The 15,598-nt window shown below is 46.4% G+C and overlaps 1 protein-coding gene across 2 annotated transcripts; it reads right to left on the minus strand.

Annotated features, from left to right (window-relative positions):
* Positions 1-912: 912 nt before the first annotated feature.
* Positions 913-12,367, minus strand: LOC135812693 (uncharacterized). 2 transcript variants are annotated; one of them, XM_065325966.1, is made up of 3 exons: positions 12,171-12,367; positions 8,079-8,161; positions 913-1,140 (listed from the first exon to the last, which is right to left on the minus strand). In XM_065325966.1, the coding sequence occupies exons 1-3, from the start codon at positions 12,284-12,286 to the stop codon at positions 1,037-1,039; spliced, it is 303 nt and encodes a 100-aa protein (XP_065182038.1). In that variant the 5' UTR covers positions 12,287-12,367; the 3' UTR covers positions 913-1,036. The 2 variants fall into 2 exon arrangements, with proteins under 2 accessions (XP_065182038.1, XP_065182037.1); XM_065325965.1 differs by having other exon boundaries at positions 8,067-8,161.
* Positions 12,368-15,598: the final 3,231 nt, after the last annotated feature.

Raw genomic sequence — 15,598 nt, forward strand, 5'->3', positions numbered from 1 at the left:
TTCAAACAATCGAGACGTCACAACAAGGATAGTCGGTACGATTGATCGCATGAACAAATTTGAAGCCCAGCGCAAAACGAAACTTCCACAGGGAACGTTTGACTCCTGGCTTCAGAAGTAGCAGCTGAATTTGACGTCAAAATTAATCTCTCTCTCTTTTTGTTTCTCTCCATCTCTCTGTCTTTCTATCCAAGTGCTGTTTGACCTGAAATAAGAATGGTATTGCGCAACTCCTCGGGAATTGTATTAGCTGCATTTTTGATATAAGTATCATACAATGGGATCCATATATGGTCGCACGGTGCAAACCTCTAACTAAAGACCACCTGCTATTAAAGACCGCTTTTGCTGGCACCAAGGGGTGGTCGGTAGTCACAGGTTCTACTGTACGTACAAATCATTCGATAGAGAGGAATTATGGAGAAGTCCAGAAGGAAGAACTCAAACCAACATACCGGTATCAAGTGAAAAAAGGGAAGAAAATGTATTCAAGCGGAGTAAACAGAAGGAATACATGTATGAAGCAAAACCACTGGGGCCGTCAGATTGATTACCTGGACCGAGCCAGCCGGGAAAAAAACCCTCGCGCCGACGGACGCAGTGATGAGGGTAAAAAACCGGGTGTATAACCCCAGTGGCAATACGTTGTATTTGGTAATGGAAGCGTGGCACAATGACTACATTGTATGTACATCTGCAGATTTGTACAAGGCAAAATCAAGATGCACCAAAATGACGGTTGGAAGGTCAAGGACACTCGTCACATTCCAAAAACGGACATCGAAACTACTAGTGAGTAACTTAATAACCCAAGAAAAGGATCAACGATGCTGAACAGGAAATGAAAAGGCTGGCATGCATTGGCAGATTACAGAGGTGATGCCTGTAGCAAAACGAGGAAGAACTAGAAAAAATAATATTAATATACATGTAGTAAGATGAAGAGAATTAAGCAAACAGTCTGCCTGTCCAGTGCCAACGTCAGTGACTCCTATTTACATCGCATACGTTTCACAGTCCTGTGAATAGTACAACATCATTGTAACGAGAAGGAAAGACGACACTCTTTCCGCTTCTGCAGCATCCTTCTCCTCGCGTAGCTCTTATCCAAGCACCAGATTGAATGCCGCAGCTCCTCAACTGAATATACAAGCAGGTCGACAGGATGAAAACAGAAACAGAAATTATTTCAAACTTAGAAGTTGCGACTTCGGCGGTATTAGTTATGAAGTTGATTATTTCAACTAGGAACACACGCTTCTTGCCCAACTTGACACTTCTAAGTTCGTAATGTTGTCCCTCACGCGTACGTGCGACTAGTTGTTGGAGGTGACAGCGTTTTGAATAGCTATACTGGCTCTCAACGTCTGTTTAGCACAACTCCATGAGCGACTCTGACTCACGCTGCAACTCGGGTTTCACGAGGTGTTTGTCGCGCTGGAAACAAAGCGTCTCTGTAAGTTTGTATCCCTGGTGATGGTTTGGCCTGGAGAGCAGTATATAAGTGGTGCTTTTCAGGCACAATCTTCCTCAGCCTGCTCAAGCTCAACTGATGAGGGGTGAATTCCCCGGAACACTGTGTATTGAGCAGGGAGTGGTCCTTTCTTGCAGGTTTGCCGAGTGGAAGGTACGACGTGCTCCTCGTGTGCTCCGGATGGCAGTCGTGAGTCAGTCAAGTGTCAAGTTGGGCAAGAAGCGTGTGTTCCTAGTTGGAACAATCAACTTCATAGGAATTATTTCATAATTATCATCAAAAAGTTCCCTTCGGGAACGGATACGATAATTTACTTTTTTACTTTAATCAAAAATAATTATCGACCCCTCTCTGGAGATCGCAGTAATGGTGTGTTGGTTGATGTTAGAACCCTCTCTGTAGTATTTGTTTTATATTATAATCCCCCCCCCCCCTTCCCCCTCCAATCCATCCGCCAAAGTGCGAAGTCCGTCCAGCTATGCTCAGTTGGTCTGTAGGCTGGACTTAGTGTGGTGTACTATCAGTTGTCTCTGCTCGCTCGCTTGTGCTTTCTTTCCTTCGCCACTCAATTGATTTGTTTGTGTTTCACATATACATGTACATAATGTGTTGACAGTTTGACAGCAGCATGAAACAAGATGAAGGACACCGTGTTCGGAAACAGTGACCTTTCTGTAACCATCCACACGGTTGGTAGAGCTTCGGTCTGTTGAGACCATCTGAACCGTATGGGTCCTGGACCCGGTTCCGACCCTCTTTATTCTAGAGGTCAAACTATCAACATGTAATTTTTGGACAAACAAGGGTTTTCTAAGAGGGACTGACATAATAAGAACGCGCGATTAATACGTGACTGACTGAACCTCAATTTTTGAAAGAACGTTCTTTACTTGTACATGTATCTATACTTATAAAGAAGAGGCACCTGTGACGTGTGTTTGTCTGTGTGTTACGCAGAAGCGCTGCGGAGCAGCGCTGCCCTGAGCACGCGAAGCGTGCGAACAGTGTAGCTAGCGGCCGCAGAAGCAGTGAGCACGCGAAGCGTGCGAATCGTGTAGCTAGCGGAAGCAGCCACAGAAGCACTGAGCACGCGAAGCGTGCGAATCGTGTAGCCACCACCACGTGCTGAGCACGCGAAGGGTGCGAACAGTGTAGCTAGCAGACACGATCAGTGCAGTGCGAGTAGCAGTAGCAGCCGCGCGCAGAAGCACTGAGCACGCGAAGCGTGCGAATCGTGTAGCCACCTACCCTAGCCCATAGCCCATAGGTAGCACTAGCAGCCGCACAAGCGCTGCGGACCACGTGAACCGTTCTCTGCAAATAGAAACATCTGCAAAAAAGGATACAAAAGATCTGCACTGACTGCACTCTGCATCTGATCTGCAGTGAAGAGCGCATCGTGCAGCTACCTTTTCCACGGACCACGTGAACCGTTCTCTGCAAAAAGAAAGATCTCCAAAAAAATGATACAAAAGATCTACAGCTTCCTTTTCCACGTGAACCGTTCTCTGCAAATACAACAAACTTGAAGACTTGACCTAGGCGACGCTTTGCACTTTTTCATGTTTTGAGCCGCTTCATCCGCCACCAGGTGATGGACAACCCTGACCAGCCTCCCGAAGGCGTAACAGACGTCCCTCCTTCTCCTTCCAACGATGAAGAACCTCCCTCACCAGGACTTCAGCGGTCTGGGAAAAGACGTCGCCGGTCCTCATCAATAACGTCGTCCGACGATGAAGAGGCCATTGCCCGCAGACGCGAGCAAGAAAGTGACAGCGAGTGACTTCTACGCGTACAAACTGATGGTCCGCAATGACTCCTTCAACACAATCCTCAGAGGTGCTCAGTTATTCCACCAGTACATTGTTGACATGTATGTGAAGATCGAATCTGAACGTCTATCCTTCATTCGCTTCAATCAGGCCAGTCTCCGAGCAGATAACTACGTTCATTTACGTGACGCCATCAGCAATGACGGAAATCCTGCAAACGTCGGTCGGCAAGTCATTTTGCCCGCAACTTTCACTGGCGGCCCACGATACATGAAAGAAAAGACACAAGATGCAATGACGTATGTTCGAGAGCGCGGCAGGCCACAGCTTTTCATTACCGCCACATGCAATCCTAAGTGGCCCGAGATAGCTGCAGAGCTTTTTGACGCCCAGTCACCGCATGACAGAAACGACCTCATCGCACGTGTCTTCCGTTTGAAATCAAAGTTGTTCATGGATGTCCTGACAAAAGGCGAATTGTTCGGCCCGAGCACTTGCAACATGCACACGATAGAGTGGCAAAAGAGAGGCCTGCCGCATATGCATGCACTACTGTGGCTCCAGCATTCAATTCCATCTGCTGATGTGGATGATGTTGTTCGTGCGGAAATTCCCCTCGGCGGAGGATGACCCTGTCCTCCATGACTTGGTCAAAAAGCATATGATCCATGGACTTTGCGGTGCACTAAACACAAGCGCGCCATGCATGAAAGATGGGAAGTGCAGCAAAGGGTACCCCAAACCAATGGGGAAACACACCCAGACGGACAGGGATGGATACCCTCTTTACCGCAGGCGCTCCCGGGAAGATGGCGGGTCATTCACGGTGTTGAAAATTAGAAACGAAGAAGTCGAAGTCGACAACAGATGGGTTGTGCATTACAACCCAGTCCTCCTTCGATTGTTCAGTGCGCACATCAACAGCCTACCAGCGACCATTCTACCAGCACGGCCGCAACCCAGCCAGCTCCAATTATTCAAAGAAAAATGCAACAAGTATCTGCTGCACCTGAACTGGCAAGCAGCCACCGACGCCCTATGAAACCAGTGCCTCACTAGCATCCTCCCCCCCCCCCCTTACCACAATGTGACGTTATCTTTCACTCTGCTTCTCTCACGACCATCTACCCATTGTCCTTGTTTCTCACTATTATTCATTTCCCCTCTTTCTCCTCTCTACATGGTTTTACTGCATTATGGCGCGCTTTGTCTGCGTAGACGCCGAGACCTTTGAGGTCGGCAGAGCAGCCTGGCCCCGCCACCACTTCTCGCACATATTCGGGAATATAGTGGACTTTCGTATAAAAATAAATAAATAAAAAAAAATCAATGTGGAGGTGTGCAACTCTGTAACGGCCATCAAGTACATCACAAAGTACATCAACAAAGGTTCGGATCAGGCAGTCTTCGGTGTCCAGAATGAGAACGATGAGGTCAGCAGGTACCAGACAGGTCGGTATGTTTCCAGTAGCGAGGCAGTCTGGCGCATTTTTGTCTTCCCGATTCATGGCAGGTATCCAACAGTCACCCACCTTGCGGTTCACTTGGAGAATGGCCAGCGAGTCTACTTCACAGAAGAGACCGCCCATGCTGTAAGTGAGAGTCCGCCAGAGACTACTCTCACTGCTTTCTTTAAGCTTTGTGCCACTGATGCCTTCGCGAGAACTCTTCTGTACAACAGCGTGCCTTCCTACTTCGTGTGGGATGCCCAACGGAAGAAATTCAAGAGGCGCAAAGTCGGCACTCCTCTCCCAGGCTACGAGGGGGTCAGGAAAATAAGTGATGCTCTCGGCCGAGTGTACGCTGTGCACCCAAGGCAGGCAGAGTGCTATTACTTGCGGCTCCTTCTGCACACTGTTCACGGGCCGACTTCGTTCGATGATGTCAGGACAGTAGCTGGCCGGGTGCTGCTAGTATCTATACAAAAGAGAATGACCAAGGAACTTCAAGTTACGCTATACTGTCCACTAACACCACCAGTTACTAAACAATCAGCTCATGCGATAACATTGCACGACACTGACCGACGGTACTGACGTTCTACAACCAACTGGCTAACAGCTCTAGCACATCTTGGATGCGCACTCCAACAGCCTTCCAACTTGGAAGGTTCTAAGTTATAGAAATAACATAAGGAGGGAAAGTGAGCGCAACCAAGATAAGCACGAGCTGAAAGTCTCAGCTGTGAAGGACGTTGGCGGATGTTCATGCATGTTATTTCTATAACTTAGAACCTTCCAAGTTGGAAGGCTGTTGGAGTGCGCATCCAAGATGTGCTAGAGCTGTTAGCCAGTTAGTTGTAGAACGTCAGTCCCATCGGTCATTGTCGTGCAATGTTATCGCATGAGTTGATAGTTTAGTAACTGGTGGTGTTAGTGGACAGTATAGCGTAACTTGTAGTTCCTTGGTCTTTCTCTTTTGTATAAATTAAACCTTGCCTCTCCATCTGGCTCCATACTTGTATATCTATTTACTACATAAAAAAATTCTCTCCATACAGTTTTATAAAAATGTCTACCCATCCTCCTCCTAGGATTCGCAGGAAACTGTCGGTCCAGTCTCAAAGAGGATTGCAACATTGGCGTTAATCAACGGTCAATCTTCAAAACTCATTGGCCAGATTGGAGGTTCTCACCCAATGCAAGGCTAGTAAGGTGACAACGAAGTATCTCAACAGAACTAGTCCAAATGACTCTGAGTGAGTAAAAGCTTCAATGGTACGCGCCCACTGGACGCTTCTACGAGAGCATACAAAGAAACTCCAGCCTAAAATACTGGTCCAGAAAACGAAAGTAGAAGAAGCTGCGAAAACCTGCAGTACGCTTCAGGAAAACAGTTCAATATTCACAGATGGATGGAAGTGGATCTAAGCATACGGTGTATCTGCTTCCCAAAACGCCACAGCACTGCACACATGGGAATTTAAGAAACTACTTCCTTCACCGACCAACGCTACAAACACGCCTTCAAACAAGCAGAATGACGCTACAAACACTCCTTCAAACAAGCAGAATATCTTCAACCTTTTCTCTCACAACCTCTCGACGAACCAAAATGACCTGTTGCAACTGGGCTTGGATTTCGCTCTTCCACCCAAAAAGGTTCAAAGGAAGAAGTAATCAGAAGAACGGAGATGTGGGCCAACACACTTCCAGAGGATCGCCGTGGCCTGGCAATAGCCACACGCAAGAAGGTACAAGAAGCCCTTGACAACGCCATTACACCTTGTTTCATGCTGTCAATCTAACAATAAAGAAAGGCCTGGTTTTAAACCCTGACAAGACGCAGGTCTTAGCCATTGAGGCATCACGCCGTAGTACCCTGGAACTCAACGTTAACTGCAACGGGACGCCTCTCACCCAGACCACCACTGCTCGCTTTCTGGGCCTACAGATCGATTCCTGTCTTCGGGGGACGCGCAGGTCTCCAGCATAGTACGTAAAACTTCCCAGAAGCTAACCACCCTGAGAACCATCCACCCGTCGCTATCTGAACGCCAGTCGCTCCTCTTCTATTCTGCCCTTATACTTCCTGACATGCTTTATGGATCAAACGCGTTCTTCTCTGCCCTCACGGCTCAGCAGCGGCACCAGCTCACTGTCCTCGACAAGCGATGTGTTCGCTGCGTAGCCAATCTGCCCTTCCCGTCCCATACCACTCCTATATACACTCGCCTTTCCCTGATCCCTGTAATTGAACGTGCCACATGCAAACTCCGTTTCCTTATGCACCGTGTCCACACCAGCAGCATCAGCCCTCTTCTGAAAGATAGAGTACCCCTCCAACCTCCCAGTATCACCCGTGGCAATGACAATTGCAAATACGTTGTTCCGCTAACTCGGCGAACATCTGGCGACAGCCGACCATTGGTTTCCGCCGTGAAGCTTTGGAACACCCTGCCACAGGAACTCACGTCCGCTCGTCGTCCAACCCCGTTTAAAAGATTGCTGAAAGTGTTTTTCTACGGTTAATATGGCCGAATAGCACCTCCCTCTGCCATAGGTCCTCATCTTCCTATTTCTCCCTGATTCTTACTTCGTTCGAACTTGACTTGTAATTACCGGTGCAAATACTTCCTTTTGACTGTTTTCTCATTTTCGCAAGTGAAGCTTTATCGAGCCACACTTATTATTCTATCGCCATCATAATATTGGGCATCAATGCCCATGGCGATGTAAAATAAAACTTCAAACAAACAAACAACTATAGCAAAGTTTATCTAACACTAGTTTTGAACTAGCTATCGCGTTAAAAATAATACATGATTGTACATGTACAGCAACACCTGTGACTAACGACCACCCCTTGGGGCTAGAGGAAGTGGTCTTTAGTGGCAGGTGGTCCTTCATTAGAGGTTTTCTCCGCACAACCATGCATGAGTGTGAGACCGTCCGTGCCTGGCGAAGTGGTCTGTAGTAGCAGGCTGGTCGCTAGTCACGGTGGTCTGTAGTACCAGGCTGGTCGCTAGTCACGGTGGTCTGTAGCACGAGGCTGGTCGCTAGTCACGGTGGTCTTTAGTTACAGGTGTTACTGTGCATGTAGTGTACAGAGGGGTACTCTCATTTGTGTCTCCTGACTAGCCACATGCGGATAATGCCGGCAGACAGATTGGCAAACTTCGGTTCTTTTCTGGTAAGTTTCATGCATGTTTGGTATGTGGATAAAGAAATGGAGCAGAATTCGAGGAATTGGCCGCCATAAGGTTTGTTTGGTTCTGCCAATTTCACTGCTTTTCGAGCAGAATCTTCCACCTTTTCGAGCATTATCCGCACACCCCTACTCCTGATACATGTCATACTAATCTAGTGCAATACACGTACTGATATCCTTACGTTCCGGTGTCGCTGGATCGTCTCCGTCCCAAAACTCAAATGATCCTTGTCGCTCAGGGTTCATTACGCAAACAGCAGGACCACTGCGAGACAACACACGAAAACAAACAAACAAACAAACAGAACTAGTGGAATAACGTCACTGACCAACAAAAGGAAACAACATATTAAACAAATATATTACCATCAGGTGCTCACCATACTTGTACAGTAAAACGTGTAACTACAGACCACCGTGACTAGCGACCAGCCTGGTACTACAGACCACTTCGCCAGGCACGGATGATCTCACATTCATACCGTATTTCCGCAAATAAAAGGCCGTCCTCGTATACAACGCCTTCATCGTATACAAGGCCGGGGCAGGGGGCGATTGAAAAAATAAAAGACCGTCTCCGATTAGAAGACCGGACCTACTACATATGTATATGAGTCTTTGTTCTTGTGTTAAAAATAGAAGACCGTGCTTCAAACTGTGGGAAAAAATAGAAGACCGAGCTCAAACTGTGTAGAAGAAAATGGAAGAACGGGGGTAAAACTGTGTGGCGAGAAATAGAAGACCGGGGGTCAAACTGGGTTGAAAGAATAAAAGACCGTCCTCGAATACAAGACCGTCCTCGATTATAAGGCCGGGTTAGGACGAGGTTGAAAAAATAGTAGACCGGCCTACTATTTGTGGAAATACGGTATGTGGTTGTGCTGTGCAAATCTCTAAGGACCACCTGCCACTAAAGACCGCTTCCTTGGCCCCAAGGGGTGGTCGTTAGTAACAGGTTTTACTGTACATTTACATGTACAAAAAGAGCCAAAGGGATGTTACAAAATTACGAACTACAGTAAAACCTGTTACTAACGACCACCCCTTGGGGTCAAGGAAAGCGGTCTTTAGTGGCAGGTGGTCCTTAGTGAGAGGTTTGCACAGCACAACCACATTATTATGAATGTGAGATCATCCGTGCCTGGCGAAGTGGTCTTTACTACCAGGCTGGTCGCTAGTCACGGTGGTCTTTAGTTACAGGTTTTACTGTACATGCATGTGTAGAAGGTCACAAGAGAACGTTCTGGATTCAAACATAAGCAGGCAAGATTATTTCTACATTTTTGTTTGATCAACGAAGCCTCGAAGGCACATGTAATAGACCAATCCCGAAAAGATTGTCTGGGTTTGTGAAAGGGGGCACTCGTGCAAGCCAGAATGTGTGAAGTGCATCTGTAATGGGTAGCCGAGTGGTAGGCGCGGTGAAATCAACAAGAGTTACTTTTATTCTACATATACTTCTTTCAGGTACACACCTGAGATATTATTATTAGTGAAAGAAGAAGCGGCAAAATAACTGACTTTCTCCCCGGTACACACCTGGAGGTTGAATACAGGTCTGCTCTCGATATAACAACTCTCACTTGTACATAAACCTCGTAAGAACATAAAAAAATCAAATCCCGCGCCGAAACAGCATCACTCCCACACAAAATTTGTTCTACACAACATAATCCTACATAACATAAACCTCGACATAACACACGCGACGGCGGTCCCCGACGTGCGCACTCTCGATACAACATAAATTCACGTGCATGGTATGATCAAGCGGTAGCTGTAGCTAGGCAGTTTAGGCCAGTTTAGTCCTACATAACGTAAACCTCGGCATAACGCACCCTATACGCGCAGTCCCCGACGTGTACACTCTCGATACAACGTAGATTCACGTGCGCGGTACAATCAAGCTGTAGCCGTAGCTAGCCAGTTAAGTCCTACAGTATGTGCACATATTCTGCGGCATTGATGGTATCTGATGTCGATGGTGGTACAGTGTGTATATGTTTGCACGGTTGAACCCGCCTTGTAATACCCTTCATTTTGAGGTGCATCTTGTATTTCACCCACGGTTTTCTACATAACATAACTCTCGATATAACATAATGTTTGCGTGGTCCCAGAGATTACGTTATATGGAGAGTAGACCTGTAGCTCGTTATTATCAAAATCTCATCTTCATCAAAACAGAAATGCGCAGCCGCTTTTATGCAGCAGCTGCCGTACACTTACATGCGGAGATACACTAAATATACATCAGGCAAAGCTCCGTATTAGTTCCGTACTGCTTCCGTATTGGTCGGGCAGGGATACTACACATCGTTTTGTATTCAGTTTGTGTGTATCAGCTCATGGCGGAGGAGAGAGAGACTTTTGCTCGCCGAGCTGAAACTCAAGGATTTGATGGAGTCCTGCCAGCAGCCTGTCAAAGGACCTTCGGTACCTTAGGCAGACCCTGACGGAGTTTGGAGGCCAGCTAGCTCTCGGTGAGGAGAGAAACATTCGCGTGGCGATCGACTCTCCGTAAAAAATGCAAGCTACATAGCGCCGACATACTGCAACAGCTACGATTTCAGCTAACTTCTCGATCTGCTGCTTCACAAAGTTCAACTACATTTACAAGTCCTGACTGTTGTAGTCTGAAGCTGGAGTCTCATCGCCCACCTACAGGTAGCTTTTGGAGCTGATGGATTTCCCGACTTGGACTCCTTCCGCAAACTCTCGCAACATTACTACAGTGTATGCTGTGTTTCCGCACGCTCGTCTCGACATGTCATCTATACTGTATATGTACCATGTGTACCGGGTCGCGGAGGAGCTGGACGACCTCCGCTGACTCCAGGTTTCCGAAATACTGCCGTCGTCTTCGTTGATGTCGCTGGTGACATTCTCCCCTTGCAGGACGTGCGCATAGTTGTCATCCCGGGGATAAAGACTATGTTGTCTTTCGAAATAGTTCTTCATCACGCGCGAATGATTGATGTTTCTCATCATGAACTCGTTCCGACTGTGTGACACGGCGATGGTCTTTGGTGGGGCACTGGCTTGGCGAAAACGATATCTTCTTGTGCAATATAACATTGATCGGCTGCAGATGAGTACAGTCACTTCGTGGTTGATCCTATAGGAGGGCAGCGGCCAGGAAAGAGGCAGGACTCATCGAAAACGAAGCGCTCGCAACAAACAATAGCACTCGAAATATCTCGTAAGATTTAGGGCCTATCGCTTTGAGCCACAGCGCTCACAGCCTTGCCTACTTCATCAAAGTGAGCTCTACATGTTCGTTGATCTCTTCACACTACCCAGACGAACGAAACAAGGATTAAGTCTTAGCATTTCAACTCCAACAGCAGACCATTACCAGTGCGAGAGAGAAAACTACAAAGGGCTTTGCTTTTCTGTCGCATCGTCTCTTTTGCATGGAACTAACGAGAAAACCCGTGCACTTACCCTCGCATTCACACGCGAACTATCAAACACGTCCTGTGCCGCATGCTGATCAGGTAGTGCCATGTATGTGTTGTACAGTGTACTCTCAGGTGACATGCCCCCTTTCGAACCCAGACAATCTTTTCGGGATTGGTCTATTCCTACGTGAAGCGAGCCTATGCCTAGTATGAGGCATGGTTTCCCTTTTTGTGATTGTAACATTTTGATTACGCAAGAGGTGATGATTTGTTTTTTTTGCGATGAAACTCTGAGTTCCAAAAAACAAAACAGCCCTATATACTTCCTTTTGTGTACCTCTTGCGCACTACGCTCTGCCCATTCCTGGCATTTGAGCAATATTGCAGGAGGCCTGGTGGTGACAGTCACTTTTTCTTCAGACTTTTCCCGTTTGCGTCTTTCCCTCAAACCAGTGAACATCCTAAATGCTTTTTTCCAAAAGACCCTAGATCTCTGCTGACCTGACCTCGAGGGAAATACTGGCCAACGTATGACATACGTTTCACCTGTTCAGGTACATGTATGTACAACGAAATTGTGAAGCACTGGGCGAACACACAAACATGCAGACGCGCTCAAGCATAAAATACAAGTGCATCCGTCAAGTCTTGCTTGTGACAATTATACTCATTGTTACCCTATGCCTGTATTCTTCCTAATAGTCTTAGGCACTGGCTACGTCAATATTAGATTTAATAAAAAATATATTATACTCAATCTGCGGACAGCGTGCTGTTTCGTTCTTTGTGAACTCCTCAGCGCAGCACAGAGAAAATGAGGCCGAACCTGATAGCAATGAAAATAAAATGTATTATTATTATATAACTTACCTGAGTATCGTATTGGTGTATCGGTGGCTATTCGCACGTTGAGAACTGACACCCAGTCTCTCCAACTCCACATCTTGTTCCGCAGAACGTCGCCTTATTCCATGACAGCAACCCATGTTACCGGTATCTGTTCCTTCTTAGAATATTGATTCCACTGTTCAGCTGTGCTCATAAAGATCAACTAACTGGTCACCCATGGGTGCTACTGATAATATACTGAGCTAGATTAGGCTAGAGCATGTGTGTCTCGCAGCGACACCATGCAATGTATGCCATAGTAATGGAAGACATGAACGTTCATGACATGATAGTGTCTGTGTGTGCTGGCCGCAGTCAGTGTGGGCGCCGAGTACTGCATAGATCTCAGTGTGGGCGCCGAGCGCTGTGTAGACCTCACTGTAGTAAAATCACGTACATTTAGTGATTTATTTAACTTTGTGGGGGCAGTGCACGTGCACTGAGCACTGTGGTTGCAGAGCTAGGCAAGCCAGGCTATTGAACACATCATAATAATAAATAATATACATGTAATTTCTTTTTCTTTCTTTTTTTGAGCCTCCACTGAAATGCCGCTAGGGTTTATGGGGTGTTAGCGGCCGTCGTGAGTTCCCTTCGGGAACGGACACGATAATTTACCTTTACTTTTTGTTACTGAAATGACAAGCAGAACATTCTTCATTTAGAGTACGCATAGAGTCCGCATCGTTTGATTTTCCCATCATAATAATAATAATAAATGGGGAAATGTGTGTCGCTCCCTACGTGGACGCTCGCGTTTTGCCTGCCGACTTGAATTCTCATTTGACTGACTCACGCCTACTATCCAGAACACACGTGCACAAGAAGTCCATTGAGCCTGTCACTTGGCAAACCTGCAAGAAAGCACACCCCTGCTCAATACACAGTATTTGGGGGAATTCACCCCATATCAGTTGAATTATTTGAGTAGGCGCAAGATTGTACCTGAAGAGCACCACTAGTCATAATTATAATGCTGTCCACACCAAACCGTCACCAGGGATACACACTTACCGAGACGCTCCGTTTCCAGGGCGACAGAAACCTCGTGAGCATCAGATAGCAGCGTGAGTCAGTGTCGCTCCTGGAGGTGCTGAACAAGCGCTGAGGACTGTTGGCCATTCACAGCGCGGTTGCCCTCGAACCCTCTAATTCTGGTCTCGGGACAACAATGCGAAGAAGAGGTTGTTGCGACTTCGGTTAGCGCACTCAAGACGACAACACCTTTCTCTGATGTAGTCCATAGTTTACTAAACAGCGCTGTGTGCAGGTAAAGAAATATTTGTCAGTATCGTCAACTTGTCATGTTGCTGGTTTGTGTTGTCGGCCAGAGAGCGGATGTGATGGAGGTGGAATTGTAATGGGTAGCCGAGTGGTAGGCGCGGTGAAATCAACAAGAATTACTTTTATTCTACTTTCAGGTACACACCTGAGATATAATTGTTAGTGAAAGAAGAAGCGGCAAAATAAATAACTTTCTCTCCGGTGCTCACCTAGAGGTTGAATCCTTCTTCTTCGAGTTAGCTTTCATTGCTATCTAATCTAATCTAATCTAATCTAATCTAATCTTCTCTTTCTCAAAACAGAAATGCTCAGCCGCTTTTATGCAGCAGACGCCGTACGCTTACTAGGCCTTGACAGATTATGCTAATATTTTCGTGAAATTATGCTTTTCGCATTGCTGAAAAAATTGCAGAATTATGCTATTTTTATGCTAAAAGATATCATATTATGCCGCATTATGCTCACATATGCTGCTAATGTATAATGGTTTTGTGCAAAATAAAAGGGGAATTTTTTTGTAAAGAGCGTTGTACTTGTACTTTAGCAGCAAAGGTTCAACGGGGTCATGACGTCAACACACCGTCCGACCTAGCTACGACCGTCACTGATTGTACTGGACTGGATATGTTATCAAGGGAGTCGTAAACCTACGACTTCCTGGTGCATCTACTTGTACTTGTAGAACATGCACAACTGTATGGAATTAATTGATGCGAACAGGCGGATTATTCCAATTTCATGCGATTCGTATGCAATTTGCCTCGAATTATGCGATTATTCGATTTTGGTAGGAATTATGCGAAAAATTATGCTAGCATAATCCGTCAAGGCCTAACGCTTACATACGGAGATACACTAAAATTAATATACATCAGGCAAAGCTCCGTATTAGTTCCGTACTGCTTCCGTATTGGTCGGGCAGGGATACTACACCCTCCCTTCCTACAGATAATCACGCCCTCGTGATTTTCAAAAAATTAGTGAAGAGTTACGAACACAGCGTCAACCGGAAGATGGCAAATTATATCGGAAATGATAACGTTTAGAGTAGACAGAAGAAATGAACTGATAACAAATCATAAAGTAGAAGCACACCAGGTTCACACGATCTCACGGGGTCAAAAGGGGAAAGAACTGTCCTCCAAATAGGACCTGAAAATCCACAGCACTCTTGCTGCACAACGCTGGCACAACCCGCCAGGAACATCGCAGTTCAAAAAACCTAACTGAATACACTATAACTATAGGGGGTGTTGTTACACACATTGTCCCACGTTAGCTGGGTAAACCGTGGCTCACCATGATCAGACGCCTACCAAACTAAACTGGATTCACACACTCGCATAAAGGAAGACTGAAGAGAACAGGGAGACTGAAGGAAGACAGGAAAGAAAATGCCATACCTGGAATCAGCGTTAGTAACCACGGCGGCGGCTGGAGCTACGGCGGAGAGCAAGCCACGTTTTATCTTCATCTGGGTTGAGCCGGTCACTCAGAGCGGCTAGCTCGGCGTCAGACAAATGACCTGATTGACCTCCCTCCTCGTCTTGAATCGTGGTCTTCACATTGTCGATAGCATCGCTTTGCGTGACGTAAAGAGTGATGGTCTAGCCAGGAAGAGTGTTGACGAAAATCTGCATTCCACCATGGAGGCGAAGTACCAAGTGAAGAGTGGGCTCCTGCTTCCGACTGTGTGCCGGCGAAAATCAAACGCTGCTGGTCTTGGGGAATACCCTCCTTGTCTTGGGCAGCAGCCTGCCTGTTGTCGTCCTCATCAGCTTCGCCATCACCACCAGTAGTATTCATGAAGGTAGCAGGTCGCTTAGAATCGCCATGGTAGTCTGGGGTCGAATCACGTTGTTCTAAAACACACCGCTGCCACCAATGTAATAGGTAGCCGAGTGGTAGGCGCGGTGAAATCAACAAGAATTACTTTTATTCTACTTTCAGGTACACACCTGAGATATAATTGTTAGTGAATGAAGAAGCGGCAAAATAAATAACTTTCTCTCCGGTGCTCACCTAGAGGTTGAATCCTTCTTCTTCGAGTTAGCTTTCATTGCTATCTAATCTAATCTAATCTAATCTAATCTAATCTAATCTAATCTAATCTAATCTTCTCTTTC

This window comes from Sycon ciliatum, chromosome 3 (genome assembly GCF_964019385.1).
Source record: "Sycon ciliatum chromosome 3, ocSycCili1.1, whole genome shotgun sequence".
Classification (NCBI taxonomy): domain Eukaryota; kingdom Metazoa; phylum Porifera; class Calcarea; order Leucosolenida; family Sycettidae; genus Sycon; species Sycon ciliatum.